Raw genomic sequence first — 21,098 nt, forward strand, 5'->3', positions numbered from 1 at the left:
ACAAATAGAAAATAGATGTAGTTCTTAACCAGGGGCCTTTTAACCAAATCGTATTATAATCCATTGATAACAAACAAGCAAACCACAAAAAAAAGATCAATAATAATAGTAAAAATAATAACAAAAATTAAAGGTTATCTATCTATCTATCTATCTATCTATCTATCTATCTATCTATCTATCTATCTATCTATCTATCTATCTATCTATCTATCTATCTATCTATCTATCTATCTATCTATCTATCTATCTATCTATCTATCTATCTATCTATCTATCTATCTATCTATCTATCTATCTATCTATCTATCTATCTATCTATCTATCATATTTTAGAGAAATCGTAACGAATATGCTGTGAATTTGTATCTTTATTTTATTTTTTTCACTGAGCTGTATGATGTGGTTCTTCAGTGAGGGCGCTTTACAACCATCCCACCGTGAGGTGTCGCTGTGCGCGTAAAGTCTCCGCCGGCAGCTTCGGTCCGACCCGGAGTCCGTCACAGTGAGAAGTGTCAGATAGTTTGGATAAGTGGTGAGAAACCCAGCGGATGGAAGAGGGCGAAAGCGGAGGAAAAGCCGCCAGAGAGGAGCGACGGCGGAGCGCAGCGCAGCGCGGAGGTCTTTACGCGCAGACACGCGGCCGCGGCACCAGACATGAGTCCGAGGTGAGTGCGTGTGCGTGACGGACGGCACACCGGGTTACTGCCCGGTTTCAGCACGTTCAGCGTGTGATGACGACACAGCATCACACCCGGAGATGATCGCAGCGTCTCCGCTCCGGAGGACCACATTTTACGCGCAAAGACAGAAATGACACTGAGACTCATATCGGAAAGAAAACGTTTCTAAATATTGACAATAGATTTTGGAGCAGCAGAAAATGGGACATATTAAATATTAAATCAACTTTTTATATATAAAAAGAGAGCACGTTCCTCCTGAAAAAAAAATAATAATCAAAAATGTATATTTAGTGGAATGTCAGCCTCCAGATGTTTTTCTGCACATCAGGTGTTCTGAGAGAGAGAGAGAGAGAGAAAGTGTGTGTGTGTGTGTGTGTGTGTGTGTGTGTGTGTGTGTGTGTGTGTGTGTGTGTGTGTGTGTGTGTGTGTGTGTGTGTGTGTGTGAGAGAGAGAGAGAGATTTGAAAAAGGTTTAAAGTGGCTCTCAGTTTCCACTTAGATAATTTGAGGGTTTCACAGAGTGAATTGGGGGCCTCTTACACAGCTCCAGATGTTCACAGTGGAGGTCCTGAGGAAAAGTGAGACGCAGCATGTCCGCTTTTACAATGCACTTCATTAAAATCGACACACAGACCTGCTGAAAAGTGTGGCGACTCACACATTCTGATTTCATTTTCACCCCAGGAAGAAGAAGAAGAAAATATATTAAAATGAAATGAGTTGCTGCGTGGATTTCATTCGTACAGGTAGATTATTAAAATATTAGAAATAAGAAAAAGCTGCCTGTCTCTTTAAGACGATGTGTTGCGAAGTTCAAGTCGGGGTCACTTCAAGTTCTTGCCCTCGATTTTACCTTTTAGTTTTATTATAGACTGACATCACACGGGGCGCTAAAACGCTTAAAGCGCGCAGGGGGCACCATTATCATCCCGGTGCGCGTTATTGCGCACGATTCTAAAATAACCAAGGATATAAAAAAAGGGAAAAAAAAAACAGGAAACTGATGCGTGTATTTTTATAGGAGGAGGAGAAAGAGAGAGAGAGAGAGAGAGAGAGAGAGAGAGAGAGAGAGAGAGAGAAGTGGGAGGGAGGACGGACTTCAGGAGCGACAAGAAATTCATATCAATTAATAATAATCCTAAAAAAAAAAGGAGCTGGCAGACGCGCGCGGAAAACTGGCATGGTTTTTGGAGGCTGGCAGTCCAAAGCTGAGACGTCAGATATGAGTCGTGCAGACTGCGGAGATGATCATTAAAGGAGACTTAGATCGGATGGCAGAAGACATCGGGCATGCAGGTAAGCGCGCACATGATGGAACGGTGACACTTTTGGTTTTACGCACTGAAACCACTAAAGCGCGCACTGCCACAAACGAAAGGATGGCATTTATGGTTTTACACGTTAAAATTTCGCACTGCTAAAAACGAAAGGATGGCATTCATGGTTTTACGCACTAAAATGCTCACTATCTTTAAATAAAATGATGGCATTTTAAAGTTTTACGCACCAAACTGCACATTGCCACAAACGAGAGAATTTAATTTTACACATCAAAATCGGCACAGCTAAAGAGCCCCCCCCCCACCACGTTTAGATTTGCTGCGCATTTTAGTGTTCAGAGTTCAATTTCATATTTTCAATGTTTAATCTGAGTAGATTTATTCTACATTAAATCATAAGATAGCTTTAAAAATAAAGATAATCAAAGTCACTAAGATGATGCTAAATGTTTGTGCAAAGTTTGATGTTTGACCATAATTTTAAAACGTTTCTTGAACTCATTTTAACTGGAAAAGAATGAACATTTAGAGACAAGGAACTTCAGCCTCCTCAGTAATTCTATAATAACTTTTAAAGGGAAGTAACCCCCTCTTTTCAAATAAAACAGACGTGTTGTGTGTGTATGTATGTGTGAGACATTGATAGTGTCACTGCCCCAGCGACTAAGAATATTTGGAGGCAGATTTTGTAACTTGATTCTTTCAGAGCTGTGTGATACACCTTGTGCTTACACGCACAATGAGCTGAAAATGGTCTGTTTCTTGGGATGATTAATTGAGATTTTGCAGGAGATGAAATGATGCGTGTACGCCACAAAAATCAGTAAAACTGATCCAAAACAGCAGCAACATACAAACATCACATCCTGGAAAATAGAGAGAAAATAGACAGCTGTCCTAATTTTATATCTTACCAAATGTTTTATTAATTTAAAATATAAAGGGATTGCAGTTCCAAGAAAAGTGGCACAAGTACACAGATATGTAATGTTTTTAAATATTTGCATACATTAAATGTGGTATTTTGGAATATAAGTGATCACTTTCATCTTAAAAGGGCTGTGTTCATTCTGTTAACATTAAGAAGCAGTGTTGTAACTCTGCGGGTATTTTTAAATGTGTGATCAATTTCAGATGCATCGAAGCAGGAAACAGATTCTTTGCTGACCTCACCAAAACTCATCAACAGTGTAAAAGCTTTTCGAACTTAAAAGTAACCCACACAGTCTGCTATTTCACAGCTGTAGAGATCCTCAAGCCTGCAGTCCAGCCTTTGTGAATCACAAAAATATGACATGGACATTTAGTGGAAATAAAGTGATATGCACAAAATAAAAGTCATTAAATTTATTCTGGCTTTGCCTCATAAATTGCACGGGGATTTCATGGCTCCTAAAATAAACAAGGCTGCACGAACATGGGCGGTGAGTTGAAATGACATAAAATAAAATGTCAGAAGAGCATCTGAAGTGAATGTGTTTATGTGAGGGGGGTAGAACGTTTAGTCTCCTGGTGTACAGAAACCACAAAAGTGACAAAACACAGGAAGAATCAATATTAATCACATGCAAATAACCAAATGCAGTAGAAGCCTCTAAGTTTACAGCGCACGTTGGAAAAAAGCAGGTTATCGCACATCCCAGAGGGACTGAGTTTGATTATTTCATTTAGCGTGTTTCACAAATCATCGTGTGCATGGCAGCGTTTCAGATTTCTGACGACTGAGTGAAAACCTGCAGCTCCTCTGATAAGGAGACTGTGATGATGCTTTTGTGCAGCATCAATCCCAAAAATCAGTTTGATCTTTGCGCAGGTGCACATACCAGAGACAAAAATTTCATTTTGCTTTTTTCCTCCCCCCCGCTCTTGTTGCACAAATGCATTCATAAAAATGACAACCTGTCAGAAAAGTGGATTCAGATGTTTTCTGGGCTCAGTAATGAAGACCAGTCTTTGTGGATCAGTACAGTAGGCTGACGTCTCTGAGCAGAAAGCATCGCTCGAGGAGCTTCTACCTCTGTTGTGTGTTTGTCGTGTGTCGCTGCACTCAGGCACGTAACCTCCTTCAAGGAAAGTCTGCAAAAGTTCAGTAACGTGTGGAAACTACTTGGCCTGTGCTCTATATCTTCTTTTTTTTCCAACACGTTTGATGTGACCGACTTTGAAATTTATAGTACAACACGACGTCTGTCACACTGAGAGACAAACCAGAAGTGGAAACAGTTTAAGTGACAACCTGTAATGTGAAGAAGAGCAAAACCTGCAAGATAAACATTACATTGAAAAAAAAGTCTGTTGGATTTGCATAATTTAAATATGTATGTTGGTTGCATATGATCAGAATGTGTCAAAATGACATAATTTTCTTATGTGTCTAATTGAGAGAAGTCGTCATTCATACATTCTAAAGTTTTGCAACTGATGTACATATTTATGTTTCCTTTTTTCAGTGTGCACTTTTTATTCTATACATACAAGATCTTAAATTACAGGTGTAGAAATTATTAATATTTATATTTTAGATTAATTGTTACCTCATGTCAGATGTGAGCGTTTAATTGTTTGTGTTGTGTATCATTGTGCATTTGATGCCTTTAATTCCTGCAGTTGTGCAAAGAAAATGATTTGAAGGTTGTGTTCGGGGAAACTGTAAAGGTTATTTATAAAAAAAATTCTGTTTTCCCCCCCCCCAAAAAAAAAAAAAAAAAAATTCAATAAAAATAAAAATGCAATCATAAAAATAATCAGGTGAATTGACAATGATGTTTCAGCCGCGCTCAGAAATCCTAGATGAGTTATTTCCAGAAGAAGAGAGGATGTGAGTTCTTGTCCCCAGTTTGAGGTTGTTCTTAGTCTGAAGTTACATTTTGGCCTTCAGCTCCAGCGACACTTTTCTTCGGCTCTTATAGATCTGCTGTTTGAAATGCACGGCTGAAGTGAGTGTGCCGAGGAGTAACGGCAGAATTTCTCAGCCTATCTGCACCTTTTTTTCCACATTTCCTCATCGCTTTATCTCTGCTAGAAAAAAACAAGAAGTGTACAAGCTTGTATCAGGAAGTTTGTGATGCTACAGCTGATACGGCCACTCTGTGACACTTTGGGGTCGCTTCATTAAAGACGTTACGCGTTTGACACTTTGGTCCTTTTGCTTTGATACTTCACTGTGTATGAATTTGTGCGTTGCTGTATTGAACGATCTCATTTTGATTTACATCCTCTTGCGCTCAGCGTTCCTTATATGACTGCAGGGAGGAACGGGGAGTTTTTTTTGGACATGTCCTTTCCCCCCACAGCTTCATACCTGCTGCTCGTCACACTTGTGAAACATCCATCCTGCTGTGTTTAAAGCTCTGCTCCTGGAATACATTCACACAGTTTTTTTTTTTTTTTTGTGGACGTAGCAGATGCTTTTAAATAAAGTCACTCACAGTAGTTAATCAGGGCATCAAACTTAAAAAAGTGTGTATCTGTGGTTCCCCGAATTTTTCTCTGCAGAGTTTCTGCAGAGGAAATGAAAGCATAGACGTGAACATCTGATAATGACAAAATCGTTTATATTGGTCACCTCAAAAGTTAATTTTTATTCACAGGCTTTTCTGTGACCTTCCCACACACAAGTTCTGCAATGTACAAGTGTTTTATATTTTCTTAAAAAATGCAAATCAGATTGTTTTACACTGAGGAAAATAAATTCAACAAGAATTTATGGACAAATATAAGAATTTAGAAAAATCTGAATGGCTTGTTCACACTGGTGTTTGATAGCATGAATGTGCAGACAAAAAAGAAGGAAGAAACAAAAAAAATCTACTCCCCCCCAAAACCCCAACTTATTTAGCAAATAATCACCTCAGCAATGACACTGTGAGTGCATCTGATCCCATCAGCTCTCAGAAATGAAGCAGAGTAGGTTCTGATTAGTATTTGGCTCGGAGACCACTTTGGAAGAGCTGGAGCTGTGAGCAGGTTTCTCTTAAGTACAACTGGAGTTCAATCAGGAAGACTATGCGGTGTAAAGCTTGTGCCAAATTCTAGTGAGGATCTGTATTGGATCTACTGTGGCAACCCTGAGGGCAGCTAAAAGGCAAATAAATTTAAAACACACACACACACACACACACACACACACACACACACACACACACACACACACACACACACACACACACACACACACACACACACACACATATATATATATATATATAATTTTGGTCACTGTAGATATGAATGTACTTATCATTTCAAACTAAAATGATTTGGAATTTTGTTCCAGCATGTAAGTTCCATCCAACATGTCAGGCCTGGCAGCATGCACTGGTGTTGTGTGTCAATGCATCTACCACACTACAGGGCCACCATGGATGGCAACCACCCAGGCAGACACTTGGTCCATTCCCATCTCTGTCCATTTGCATCTCCTGTAGCCAGGTGAAACGTGGGCGTCCCCGTGGTCAAATTCCACATGTGTTATAAACTTCCTCCGTCTTCCATGTAGAGTTCTGATTGGATTCGCGTCAGTGAGCAGGTTACACATAGTTGGATAAATATGGCCTGAAAGGGTCGTGTGAAAAAGAAATTAAAAAACAAGACAGAAAATTAAAGAACTGTGATTTTTATGGAAAAATAGACCCTTCTTCATGATTTCTCAAGCTCAAAACTGCTGGTGTTATTTTGAAACAACACCATTGGGCTTGGATTTTGGGGGTGCATTTAGCGCTTGAGCAGTTTTAGAGGACAGTTGTTTTATGTGAGTTATTCTTGTGTGGGAAAGTTTTACTAACCAGCATTTCACCTGCTAAAAAAACTCCCACAAATTAATTGTGTGCAAAGACTTTGTTTTCTTCCATAAACAGACAGAGAAGGTCAGAGATGATCTGATTGAAAATGCCAAGAGTAGGATTAGGTTATGGTTATGGTTATGGTTAGGGTTAGGGTTGGGGTAGGAGTAGGATTAGTAATAGTGAGTTAAAAAAAAAAAACCCGTCACAAAAATTTGAGTAATTTCGTGATGGGAGGATAAAAAAAAACAGTTAGACTGGGCTGTTTATCTATAAAACAAGAAACGTGTGTGTGTGTGTGTGTGTGTGTGGGTATATGGCTTGCATATCTTTCTGATTGTTTGTCAGATCAACCTCATCTTTTGGATATGGCTTGCGCATGGCACGATGATGTGTATCCTTAATTATGAAAAATTTGGGGATTAACGTTCAAAACCTTTATTTTGACATTGTAACATTAGTCCTTCCAAGATGGCGCCCTCCATGGTGTCTGTGTCCTGCAAAACCTCAGTTTGTGTACGGATTTCCGTCAAAATTTAATTCTATGTTCCATTTCTTCTTTTATGGTAGTTTATGGTTTAATGGCAGCTGGCATCCTTATTGTTGTGTTGCTGCCACCTGTTGCATCGGTCCATTATAGCAGCACTAAATCCTCTGGATGACTCCAGTCGTGTCTTTCAAGTATAATACTTCCTACAGAAACTTTTTTCCAGCTTTACAATTGAGGGAAAATTAAAGCACTGTGCTAGGTACTGTATATTTTTTGGTTATGATTTTTATTATTTATATTACAACTGGTGGCATTTGAAAGCACTGCATTCTGGTGATGACATTTCACACTTTATTTAGAATTCAGTTGGTCTCATGGTGGTATTTGGCATTATTATGTGGTACTGATCTGGTGATGGTCTTTTTTTAATTTAATTTTATCTCACAATTTTCATTAGGAATTCAAACTTCCTTCGGGCACTGCACTAGTGGATTACCATCAGAAATTCATTCTGACTGCCTCTTTGGTTGACTGGTGTAGGCAAAAATGTATTTGGCCTTTTTTTACACTCTGTAAGTGTATTTTACTTTCTTGAACATTCTTTAGAGTTTTTGTTTTTATTCTGTGCTTCTATTTTTTGCCATTTTTGTAATCCGAACAGTCAAATAGGCATTTTGAAGTGTAGCAGCCGTCCGTGTTGTAGTGCAGAAAATATGAAAGATATTTATTGTTTTGTGAGATGAGAACCTGCCCAACGGGTGGTGTGTGTGTGTGTGTGTGTGTTGCGGGGTTAGTGCATCCATCCATCCATCCACTACAGTCATTATAGTATGATGACACATTGACTGCTGCCTGACTCTTTGCAGCTTTCTGTTCTTTCAGGTGGCGGACTGAAGACGATGCTGGATGCCATGGAAGTTCCAAGTCATGCTAGGGATCTCCTCCTGCAGCTCAACAGCCAGCGCACCAAGGGCTTCCTGTGTGATGTCATTATTGTGGTGCAGAACGCGCTCTTCAGAGCTCACAAGAACATTCTGGCTGCCAGCAGCCTCTACTTGAAGTCTCTGGTGGTCCATGACAATCTCATTAACCTCGACCACGAGATGGTGAGTCCAGGAGTCTTCAGAGTCATTTTGGACTATATCTACACAGGCCGTCTTACTGAGGGAGACCCCACCTCACCCACTGAGCCCAATCTAGGGGCTGTCTTGGCAGCGGCCAGCTACCTACAGCTTCTCGATTTAGTGGCTTTGTGCAAGAAGAAGTTGAAAAGAAATGGAAAGTACCCTCTACGTCCAACTCCTGCATTTCTACCCTATGCAAAGATGGGGCCCAATAGTATAGGTTTAGGGAGTGGCGGCAGGTATAGAATTTCTACTCCTGTTATTCAGTCCTGCCCTCCAGGAGGAATTGTAAATAGCCATACAACTAGGGCACCACCACTAGAGGATCTAGTTCCTCACCGACTGGCCATTCATGCAGGTGAACTCTATGCACCCACTTCCTCTCAGGGCTCTCAGGTGTTCCCGTCCCCGCAGGCAGCACTGTCTGCCCAGCTAGGCCTGCGTTCATCCCACTCTGAGAGAAACTGCTCTCCCATCTTTGGCCTTGATCTGTCCAAGAAAAGCCCCCCCTCCCAGTCCCATCTGGCAAACACTCACAATGATGAGGAACGAGACGGGACTCTGAGTGGCCATGCCAGTCCCATGAATGGACCCAATGGAAGGGCCTTCCCTGCAGAGAAAATGGAGTCAACTGATCAGGCAAGCTCTGTCACACCTCCCCCTTTCCACCACCTCAACCAGACCCTTGGCTCTCACCACCCCCACCTTCATCGCTCAGGCTCCCAAGGCACTGACCGTTATCCGTGCCCACCCAGTCCTGAAACCCCAACGGAAACTGGAGAGGCAGGCCGAGAAATTGGTAACATCTACCGTTGGGTGAAACATGAGCCGTTACCATATCCACCTGAAGAGGAAGACGAGGATGAAGATGAGGAAGAAGTTGGTGAAAATGGAGACCAAGAGGGCCACCACCAGCATCACAACCACCACAAGGCTGGGGAGGAGAGTGAAGGAGTGGACGACAAGAGCGGTTCAGGCACTGAGGAGACGGGCAGCAGCGAAGGTCGGCCATCTCCTACTGGACCAATGGGGAGATTCCATATGCCATATGAGCCAGAAAGCTTTGGAGAAAACCTATACGTCTGCATCCCCTGTGACAAAGGCTTTCCAAGCTCTGAGCAGCTCAAAGCACACGTGGAGACAGAGACACACACGGAAGAAGAGCTGTATGTTAACTCTGGTGGGGAAATGGGAAACAACAATAACGGCAACGCCAAAAACATCAACAGCAATACTAATGGTTATGGGAGCCTAAACAGCAGCAATGCTCTGAATAGTCTGTCCCACTTGGACAGCAAGACCAACCAGGGACTGAGTTCAGGTGGCCTTGGAGAGATGATCCGACCCTACCGCTGTTCCAGTTGCGAGAAATCCTACAAAGACCCAGCCACTTTGCGCCAACATGAAAAAACCCACTGGCTGACCCGGCCTTACCCATGCAGCATCTGTGGCAAGAAGTTCACGCAGCGTGGCACCATGACTCGCCATATGCGTAGCCACCTGGGACTAAAGCCTTTCGCCTGCGATGCATGTGGCATGCGCTTCACTCGGCAGTACCGTCTCACTGAGCATATGCGTATCCACTCCGGGGAGAAGCCTTACGAATGTCAGGTGTGCGGAGGAAAGTTTGCTCAGCAGCGCAACCTCATCAGCCACATGAAGATGCACAGCAGCGGAGGGACAGCGGGGGGCCTGACGACAGATGGTAAACTGAAGTTGGACTTTGCAGAGGGCATCTATCCTTTGACTAAGTACACAGCAGAGCATTTGGGGCTGAAGCAGGAGAAGGCCAGCGAGCTTCTACTCCAAGCCCAACAGCACCTGGTAGCCGAGGTTAAGGCCATGGAAAGCCTCTACCCACTGTCCAAACTGGCCTCGGAGCACCTCGGGCTCACGCACGACAAGATGGATGTCCTGGGACAACCCCTTCCCCCTCCTACACAGGCTCTTACTGACACCCGCACCATCGAGCGCTACTCGCCAAGTTAAGACCACATGACCTGCGTAATTGGGCAGCCGTGCACCCAATCTGCAGTATCCTGATGCCACTCACCTCAGCTCAGTATCTCCTCTGCACCTCAAACTCAGGCCATGTGGGTTAGGGTTAGGGTTAGACTTTTAAGTGCCTTTCTTTGCATCCAGTGTATCTTAAAGTCCTCCTCTGTAAAGGAATTTTGTAATATTTTGTGACCAAGGGACACTATTTATGTACAGTGTATGCAAACAAACATAAAAAAAATCCAGCTTTTGAGCCAAAGCAACAAATTGAAACAACCAAAAACGAAAATTGTTCTATTTATTTTTGTATTGTAGTGAAATCCAAAGAAAAACTGTTGCAAGGAAATGTTGCAATCCGACCCTAAACCTGTGTACTATTATATATCACCTGTGTACAAAAAAAGGAAAAAAGCACATAAGGATAAGTTTCAGGGTTTGCGTCCAGACCTGAGCGGACCTTTTACCAAAATGAATAATCCAACTCTTCTGGACTGTAAAAATAATGGGAGGATTTTTCATCTTCTTGTTCTTTTATATATATATTTTTTGTCCCCGTGTTTGGGGTACTGGACGTTTTGTGTATCTCACTCTCCAGCTCTCTCTTCTCCTCCTCATGTTCCTGCTTCAGAATTCTCAAGGAAAAGACTGAACAGTCGGAGCAAGTGCTTCAGCATTTGGGTAACGTCTCAACTTTTCTTTTCAAACGCACTCCTTTAAATGCATTTGTAGTTAATGGCTCATACGCTGTGACAGTAATTGGTAATTTAATCTGCTTTCTGAGCACCATTCCCGAGCTCGGTTTCTTTGTATTCCGACTATCATCCCAGAGCTTCCAGTTGTTATTGCGCAGCAGCGAGCTCTGCCCTGTGAGCTCATATCTGGGACATGATCACACATACCCAACTGATGACACACTAATGCCTGTTCTCCATGAGCGCGGCTTCATCTCGTGGTGGAGCTGAAGAATGGGTGTTGCCTCTGAAGTTGTGTAATAGCGTTGTAGACGCAGGAGGAAAATTCAGAGTGTGAGAGTGAGCCAGGGGCCAAGTCAGAATTAATGACACGGGAATTTGTCATTTAGTGTCAGGATGATTTGCTTCATTTGCTTCATTCATGGCGGACGGCTGATAAATTGTGACTCGACAGTAGTTGGACGTGTCGCACGCTGTGACCTTTCCACTGTGTGACCTCCCCCAGTTTGACTCGACCGTTCCTTATTATTATCATCAATCCATCAACAAATGTGTTTTGACGAGTCATCATTACCATACATTCATTGCTCCCCTCATCAGAATTCCAATTTTTGGTGTTTAAACTGACATCACAGATGGCACAGAGTGACTCGGCACATTCTGAATGATCTCTTCAGAAATCTATAATTCAGCTGTGACTCATCAAAAAGCTGACATTCTTTCGGCAATGACACAATTCCAATGGATTAGCAGTAGCGGTTAGCGGCATCCATGTTTTATATATATATATAAAATTCAGAAAACAACAAAAATTTAAAAGGCTCAGTCAGTGAATTAATGGTGAACTTCACCGCAGCGACACATGAAGAAGGAACCTGTGCACATTTAATATCTCAACTGGCTAGGGAATAAGCTAATAGCGGTTAGCAACAAAATCATTAGCAGTGTAATGTGACTACCTTTGCATTTTAGATATCTTAAATTGTATTTCAAAAAGCCAGAGATCTCTGCACATATATTCTGACACCAGAAAGTGACAGCTGACGATATCTCCAAAGTAAAGTACATCATGTTGGAACACCACTATGTCTTTGTAGATATCTTAAAAAGTAGTCGCTAGCGTGAACTAAAACTCAAGATAGCACTACTTTACACTCAAAATCTGAAACGTCGAGTTTAATGAAATTCATTTTGTCAAGTTCCACAAAATTGTACTTCAGTCAGACAGCTCATGTTGAAGAGTATATATACATAGAAGAACATAGTTGAGTTTCTGTGTGTGTGTATATATATATATATATATATATATATATATATATATATATATATATATATATATATATATATATATATATATATATATATATATATATATATATATAAATACACATATATTTCCCCAGGTGAGCCCACAGGTAGATGCCGGGGTGGAGGTGGGGCTGAGCGGCAGCAGTGATGTGGATGCAGCAGTAGCAGTGTTTGACAGGCAGAGGGGCAGCTGGGAAATTCACATCTTAAATAGCCCGCCCAATTTGGAGGGAGTGTTTAGTGGATTCTGTAGACAGTGTTTTTGTTGGAGGTATGTAGTAATTATGTGGAGTGAGGTATGTCAATATGGAGTAAGTAACACAAGTTGTCCGCCTGAACTGGCTCACAGGTTCACCTCATCAAGGTTAATTAAAAGTAAAAATATTAAGTTGATTGAACTAAATGAACTTGTATTATACTCAAAAAAAACGATCCTCACAAAGATGTGCATTTTAAGTAAACTGAACACAAAAGGTTAATGTAAAGTGGACAACCCACCTCATTCCATTCTTTGAGTGTATTTTTTTAAACGCATCATAAATTCAGTTTGACATTTCAGCACCAGCGTGATTAATACAAATTTCCAAAAACACCTACGAAATCATAAACCGAGAGAAATCAAAAAGGTCTAACTGGAATTATGAGCAGTTTGAACTGTTACTGTTACAATTTTAACCTGCAGTAACTTCACTGGAGATATCTGAAAAGAGAAATGTCACATCATCTAAATTGAATTTCTGATAAATTAAGATTTTGAGCAGTCACACAGTGAATAAGCGTTAACACCACTTGCCTTATCCTCTGTAGTCTGGTGTGATGACAGGCCGGCGTGTGTCTGCCGAACACACACACACACACACACACACGTTTACGCCCCCTGACACGCGGCGAGCTGCTAATCTGTCAGTGATACGAACATGACAGACTCTCGGCGGCGTCTTTGGAGGCACCAGCTGCTGTGCTGCTCTAATCCCTGTGAAATCTCACTTTCTCCTGGACAGTTTGCACTGTTGGCCTGCCTGATGTCCCATTTCATGCCTGCCATCTTGCCCCTCTGATCCCCTTTATTAACATCGTATCCGAGCCGAGCAAATGTCTCCCGGCTTTTGCACTCCCTCCACTCTGCTTCTACCAAACAGAAACAAGAACGACATATTTCTGTGTTGGCCGACCAGCAGTTCCTCCAGCTTCAAAACAAAAGAGCACTTAAAGGTTTGTGGTTTGAAGGCACAATTTTGACTTTGAGTGCTCATTCCAAAGAACACGTGGGCCTTTTTCTTTTTCTTTTTTCCCGCTCTTGCTGGTCCTGATTCAGTGCCACTATCGTGCCAGTGCCAACCTCAGTGGGTGAATGTGAAGACTAAAGCCATAAATACACTGTGATCGTAACAGCTTACAAACACAATGTGCCTTATTTTGGGGATTGTTTTTAAAATGCAACATTTATGTCTGTAGCAGATGATCATATCAAACATGTTTTTTTTCTTACTGAAAGCAGTGCATGTGAAACTGGTGCTTACCTCAAGACTGAACCCAGCATAGGGGCACTAATATTTAGTAAATTTCTTTTAAAAAAGGCAAAATTACACATACAATTTTTTGTTTTGTTTTGTTTTTACGGGGCGCTTGTCCTGAGTTAAACCTGTGGTCGTGTTTGTGTCTATGTATTTGTTGTTACAGTCTTATGGTGGACAGATATTAAGATTTGTTTTTTTTTTTTTTTTTTTTGTATTTTACTCTGGAGAATCCAGGTTCTGTTGTTGTCAATCTGAAAAATTCCTTTTTTTTGTTTTTTTTTTTTTGAAAATCACGAGGCAAAGTCATTTTTGGTTGCGACTTAATCTGGTTTTACACTGAAAAACAAGAATTGTTCTATCAACTTAAAAAAAGTGCTTCAGTTGGTAACACTCACATAAATTAAGTTTAGCCAAATTAATTTAAGTAGTATTTATTATGCCAACTTGTTAATTTAGTTTAGACAAATTTATTTCACTGGAGTGTTCACAGCTGAAAAAATTTCTTTAGTTTTGATCTTTTTCCAGTGTGCATGAAAGCATTTGTCTTTGCTTTCAAGAACACATGATGTCTAGTGAACATACGTGGTGTTTGGTAGCAGTTTTAAGGTGCACGTCAGTGGCTTTAACGGGTGAACATTAAATGTGCTCTTACACATTCTAACTCTTTGCTGCATTTTATGCACACGTGCAAACATGCGGGCAGTTGGCTTGTTTTGGATGCTGCTATGAATTAATTTATTTGTAGTTCTCTCTTTAAAAAAAATGCAGAAATTGAATCTTGAGTCACAAGACCAAGGAGGAGTCGTGAGCATTTTTTTTTTTTAGCCCTAACCCCGTTCTGTACAAACAGTCTGAAACTGACTTTAAGGAACGTCCTCCGCACAAACTATTCCAAACAGGATCGACGAGTTTGCTTCCTGCAGGGAGTTGCCTGGTTTAATTTGGACCTCGTATCATGAGGCTTATATACATTTAGTGCACGTGACACCTACATGCAAATAAAAATTTACATAACTAAATAAAAACTACTGCATGTTCATCTCTGAAATTTTAAATTAAGAAAGATACATGTGAGGACTAGTGAATCGGCTTCTTTTAACACGAACTAATAAATCAGAGAATAAAAGAAAAGACAGGAAAGAAAATGGGTTCTTTCTCTGTAAAATTAAGTCAAAAACAAATTTTATCTTGCAAAACGTTTTCCATTTTTCTGGTTTGTTTCTTAAATTGATCTAAAATCGGCATACAAAAGTGAGTAAGAACAAGTAGCACATGCGCTTGTTAATGTTTATTTAGTAACATTCAGACAGGGCTTTATTTTTTAATTTTCCTTGTGACCAAATAATTTTTTTCAACTATCCAAAGGTTGTGTTGATGGAAAATTTTGGGAACCCCTAGATTATTCTAACATTTAATTTATATTTTATTTTTTTACTTTCTGTTACTGCTACTTCAGTCAATCAAAAGTTTCACCTTGTATTTTCTATTTTAACAACTTTATTGTCATTTTAAAGTCTGGAAATTAGTTTTATGGCTACTTACTTTTGCTCAGTCTGGCACACGCCACCTGATACCTCCTATATATATTTCACCAGTTGAAATAGTTCCTGCTGCTAAAAGTTCCCGAGGTACTGAAAAGGCTCCAGTGGTGCCGACAGCCCTGTTCACTATTCACACTCTAAAAAATCTGCTCTGCATCGCACAATCGCAATAATATTTCCATTGTAACCCCAAATGTGTGCCAGGACAAAGATACTGGAGGGCTCTTGAGCTTGTACAGGCTTAATTTGATGAAGGTGTAGGACAGACAGTAAGTGAGGGACGGGACAGGGGAAGCATTAGTTTGTCTGTTTTTGTGTGCCCATGCTATTTGAGTGTATGACGGCTTGTTAATGCACGCTTTGGGAATAGAGTTGGTGTGAAGGAGAAGAGCTGAGGAGCAGGATGTGAACTTTTGGCTGCTGTGCTGCGCTGAGCCGGATGTGCGGTGTGTTTCTGCTCAGATAGACACAGAGAACAGGGCGGGAGAGGAGCAGGGAGCACACAGCAGGGTGGACGCGAGCCATTGTCTCAGTATGAAAGCCTGTTCTTACTTCTAAAATGCTCTATTCGGAAAACAAGTAGACTGCATCTTCTCTTTTCCTTCCCCTGTTTTCTCTCTGGGAATAGACCTCTGCTCAGTGTCACAGTGATACTGCACTGTGGCTTTCAGGGCTGCACGGCGAGGAAGCCTTTCTGACTTTTTGGTACACGCTCAGCTGAATGTTAATTGCAGGAAAAAAATTGCACATAAGTTCAATGTTAAAAAATATGCAATGCTTTCTGCATTGTTGAATTATTGTTTTTAACTGTTATCAGCTATTCACAAATAGAAAATGTAGTCATTTCTTTCCCTCGTTAGACTAAGGTGCAAATCTCAAAGATGGATTTCCAGTGTGATTTTCTTTTTTAGGGAATGCATTTAAAAAAAATTCTATAGGCAGTTTCTATTGCAGCTTTTTCACAAAAATTGTTTACGAAATTTTTGAAAAAGTTTGTTACAAAAATCAGATGCAAATGAAGCAATCTTCCAAGCCACGCCCACTGCCCTTTTGATTGGCCTGTTCAAATGTGAGCTGTGTGATTGATCTTCAGTAATGCGGGAAATCAAGACTGTCCTTTTGAGTCAGATTCTTGGATTCAGCTAAGTGTGATTAATCCTGAGCCCCATAGGGTTTTTGAAGGAGGGCAGTCATAATACTGTGGGGGTGTAAAAAGGGTGCAATCAAAGTGAAACATCCCTGAAAATATAATCACGTGAAAAGGTGTGTGCACTATGAAATTTTCAAAAGTTGAAGCAGGGCTGATTCCCGACATGCAATGACGTTTTAGGGCCACATAGAATTTTTTTTTAGACTTTGAGAATAAAGTTGTAATATTACGAGCATAAAGTCGTAATATTATGAGAATAAAGTCATAATTTTGAGACTTTGAGATAAAGTTGTAATATTATGAGAATAAAGTCATAATTTTACGAGAAAAAAGTTGTAATATTACGAGAATAAAGTCGTAATTTTATGAGAATAATGTCGTAATATTATGAGAATAAAGTCATAATATAATATTTCAACTTTTTTCGTAATATTATGACTTTTTTCTCGTAAAATTACGACTTTATTCTCGTAATATTACAACTTTTTTCTCGTAATATTACGACTTTATTCTCGTAATATTACGACTTTTTTCTCGTAAAATTACGACTTTATTCTCGTAATATTATGACTTTATTCTCATAATATTCTGACTTTTTTCTCTTAAAATTACGACTTTATTCTTGTAAAGTCCAAAAAAAAAGAAAAGAAATTCAATGTGGCCCTAAAACTCCGTTGTACCGACAGCATCATTAGAAAAGACCAAAAAAAAACAAACAAAAAAAACAAAGACATTATAAACATTCTGTTTTTGTTTTTCTTAAAGCCTGATTTATTCAATTAAATATGAACGGAGTTGTTTTATTTTCCCGCTGAAGGTGCTCACACTGGAGGCTTTTTAGGAAGTATCACTTTTTAAATGCCTTTCATATAAACCACCAACCAAGAAATGTGTCACTGCAGCTAAAGTGGTTTGAGCAGAGTAATAAAATTAGACACATAACAAAATTAAAAATCAAAAATTAAAAAAAAAATTAAAAATTAAAAAAAGTAAAAATACACATTAACCCATACAAATGAAAAGCCATCAAATGAGTACAAAATAAATTAAAAATAGATGTTTAACTGTTCCATCTTGATGTTTTTCAGCTTTTGCCATCTTGTAAAAAAGTTCTTGTGGCCTTATGTAAGGCCAGAAATGATCAAGATTTATTGTTAAAAAAGGGAACTGTGCCTTTAATTGGCTGCCACTGCCACCTTTGTGGCATGTTGAATTGTTCTAATCTAATATTAAACCTGTTTAGCATTTATTTTTCAACATCACAAATACTGAAAACAAAAATAACATTTTTTTTTTCCATTTTCACAGCCTTCTGTATTGAGTAAAGTGTCTTACCAACTTTGACTTTGCCCCGTTAGGAAATCCATGATTTCCATTATCTAATGTACATTTTTTTCCTAGTTACTTCTTTATAAAAAGAAGATCAAGTCAAATACTTTTATAATTAAGCCTTTTCGGGTATTAAAATCAAAGACTGAGTATTAAGTGCCTGCAGCTGAAAGTTCCTGAGTCAGCAGTAATTTGTGCAGGTTGGTGTGTGCACCTGTCCATCCATGTTTCTGGATGGACAGGACACTTTCAAGAGCCTTTATTACAAGCAGCTGCTTTAAATTGGTTTCCACCAAACTGCACTTTTCTGGAAAAATCATTGCATTGTGATCCCCCCCACACACACACACTTTCTTTATTTTATGATCCCCCAAAAGTCCCACAAGTGCCTTTCCTCTGGCATATTGCTTCCTTCATTCTCCTCGGTTTTCTCCCTCCAGTTCAGAGTTTGGCCACGTTTCCCCCCCTCTGCCCTTTTAGTTCCGATTGCAGCTCACGTTTTTCCTGAACTTCCACACTTTTTAACACTCAACACAAACCGCTAACCCTCGGCGCCCACCCTCTCCCCCCGATCCACTTTCTTCCAGCTGTTTTTCATGCCGAAGAAGACAGTTGTCTAAATGTTTATGTGAAGAGCTACTTTCTTTTTCTTTAAGCCATGATCGGTTTGCAAAATGAACTTTGTGGCATGTGTTAAAAATACAACAGATGATGGGCCAAATAAAAAGCCTGACATCGTTATTGTATTCTGCACCTCCAGCCAAGAAAAGGCTCACACATCCAGATTAAAGACAGCATATTGCTGCAGAGGAAATGCAGAATAATGCAAGGGGAAATGTTGAGGGGAAAATATGTGCAGAAAGATGCCAGTAAAGTAAACATGTATGAAATTGCACAATTGAGCCGGGTCACGGCTGCACCAGCCAAGTCATGCTCTGAAAGGGAGAGAACAAGAGGGAAAGGTTTAGACAAAAGGAACTGGAGACGGAGTGAAAAATGACGATACCTTGACAGTTACGACCTTCAGGAAATGACAACTGGCTGCTTTGCATATTTTTTCTTTTTTTCCAGCTTAATCCAGAGTGACACTTTTTAAAAAAAATCCTTAATTTAATGTTCTTTGATTTTTGCCTCTTTGGTTTCTGTTTTCATGATTATGTCAGATGTGACAAGCCCCCTGACTAGTCAGCATGACTAACATTCTACAATAAGCAAATATACTCCAACAGTTCACCTCAAAATGTGCACTTGTTTTATTTTTTTTTTACTTTAAAATACACAAGATGGCCTAAGTGGAGTTTGGAAAAAACATTACTTTGGAACCATTAAGGAAGATGAAATTGTATGTCATTCACTCACACATATGCATATGCTGTGTTCAACTCAGAAGTCAGGAGTGGGAATGACATCATTTTCAGATTCTTTGCACTTTATTAAATATAGATGTCTCTATATAAATGAATGTTTTCTGGATTTGCCCATCTTATTAAATTCATAGCCTAAGTGTTTCACACAAACCTGAGTTCAGTGTTTCTTCAGACTGCTAATGTTAGCAGGTTTGAGAGCCTCTAACCTCTATTAATGAGTTTTTTAGTTAACTAACAGTTTCAGGATTACATTTGTTTAAAAACATAACAACACAAGCAACAATTATTGTTCGCTATACCTTAAATTTGGTGTAAAAAAGACTATTAGTTACTTGAAGCAAGCTAGTTAGCTTACTCTTTCTCTAATTGTCACTATTGTGAAAAGATTTGAAAGCTGTTAATAACTGCTTTTGTTAGTCAACTAGTTAGCTAACTGCTTTTATTAGCTAATTAGAGCTTCATTTTAAAAAACGCTAAGTAATACAGTATAATTTGTTAGCTAAGTCAGTGTTTCTTTAGTGTTCAATGTCAAAAACTTTGAGAGCTGCTAATGACAGTAACTATTACTGTAATGAGCTTTTTGGAGTGAACTCGTTAAGACATTGTTTAATGTTCATTATTGTTAAAATATTTAAAAATAGTCTATCTAAAAATAGTCATTATTATGGTAAGAAACATGTAGCTAGCTCAATGTTTCCTCAACCAGCATTAGTGTTAAAATGACAATGGATAAAAAATAGCTATTATTTTTTATCAAACCTGTTAGCTAACAACTAAAATTTAAAGCGGAAAATGATAGTAAATACTGCTGTCATGAGCATGTTGGTGACATAGTTTTTCAGTTTATATTGTTGCATACTTGTTAGCAAAACCAATGTTTCTTCAGTCAGTGTTAGTGTTAAAACATCACAGTCATTGACAATAGCAACTGTGCCTGTAATAAAGTTGTTGGGTAAATAAATGTTTCTTCAAATTGCAAATTATAAAAATATTTGAGACAAGCCAACAGTTTTTGCTAGCACAATAATTTCTTCAATATTTGCTGATGTTAAAGCAATTGACATTGGCACCAGATTTTTGTTGCAAGTTTAATATATAACTAGTCTGACAGGATGATTAGTAATTAATCACAAATGATTAACATCAGTAGTTCATTAAACAAGTTACCGATGTGTTCACCCTCAGATTATACTGTAGGCGTAACTAAGAATCTGCCTGTACGTGATAAAATAGTAATTTGAGAATAAAGATGTGCTAATTTATCATTGTTGGCACTATGGACGGCCATGTTGAAAGTGACATCACACTGAACTCAGGATTCGGAAACCATGCTAGAGTTACCCAGTCAGATTTCTGGTGTTAGGGGGAGTTCTCTTACTTTTTTCCAGTCAGTCAAGTCAGAAATTCCAAGCTCCCGCTTCAATTTGAACACAGTAATGCATACAGCTGGATGGCAGACTGCCTTTTCAGATTAGGTCAGATTTAATTAGGTTGCCCTGTTCTTTTTGGAGTGTCGTTTCTTGTAGAAGAAGTCATTAAAAAATGTGATGTTACTGACAGCTTCCACCCAGCGTACAGTACACTGGAACCTGTGCCAGAACATTACAAAGCCCTAAGGTCCACACACAGACACACAAACTCACAATAACAACTATTTTGGTTTTGGAAAAAGGTTATGTGCAGAAATGATGGTGATGGATTACGATCTAATGAATGCAATTGATGTTTCGAAGTGGTTGTACCCAACTGGCTGTGGTTGAAGGACAAGAAAGTTCAGTGCAGCACAGAGCAGACTGCCACGCAGACAGTGGTAATGAATGGGGGGAAAAAGGATGA

At 39.6% G+C, this 21,098-nt stretch overlaps 1 protein-coding gene across 3 annotated transcripts; it reads left to right on the forward strand.

The window, feature by feature from the left end:
* The first annotated feature begins 445 nt into the window (after positions 1 to 445).
* hic1 (hypermethylated in cancer 1) lies at positions 446 to 19,444 on the forward strand. 3 transcript variants are annotated; one of them, XM_034169155.1, is made up of 3 exons: positions 446 to 668; positions 8,119 to 10,457; positions 19,435 to 19,444. In XM_034169155.1, the coding sequence occupies exon 2, from the start codon at positions 8,136 to 8,138 to the stop codon at positions 10,347 to 10,349; it is 2,214 nt and encodes a 737-aa protein (XP_034025046.1). In that variant the 5' UTR covers positions 446 to 668; positions 8,119 to 8,135; the 3' UTR covers positions 10,350 to 10,457; positions 19,435 to 19,444. The 3 variants fall into 3 exon arrangements, with proteins under 3 accessions (XP_034025046.1, XP_034025045.1, XP_034025044.1); XM_034169154.1 differs by lacking the exon at positions 446 to 668 and adding an exon at positions 1,127 to 1,981 and having other exon boundaries at positions 8,103 to 10,457; XM_034169153.1 differs by lacking the exon at positions 446 to 668 and adding an exon at positions 1,127 to 1,981.
* The last annotated feature ends 1,654 nt before the right edge of the window (positions 19,445 to 21,098 follow it).

This window comes from Thalassophryne amazonica, chromosome 4 (genome assembly GCF_902500255.1).
Source record: "Thalassophryne amazonica chromosome 4, fThaAma1.1, whole genome shotgun sequence".
Taxonomy (NCBI): domain Eukaryota; kingdom Metazoa; phylum Chordata; class Actinopteri; order Batrachoidiformes; family Batrachoididae; genus Thalassophryne; species Thalassophryne amazonica.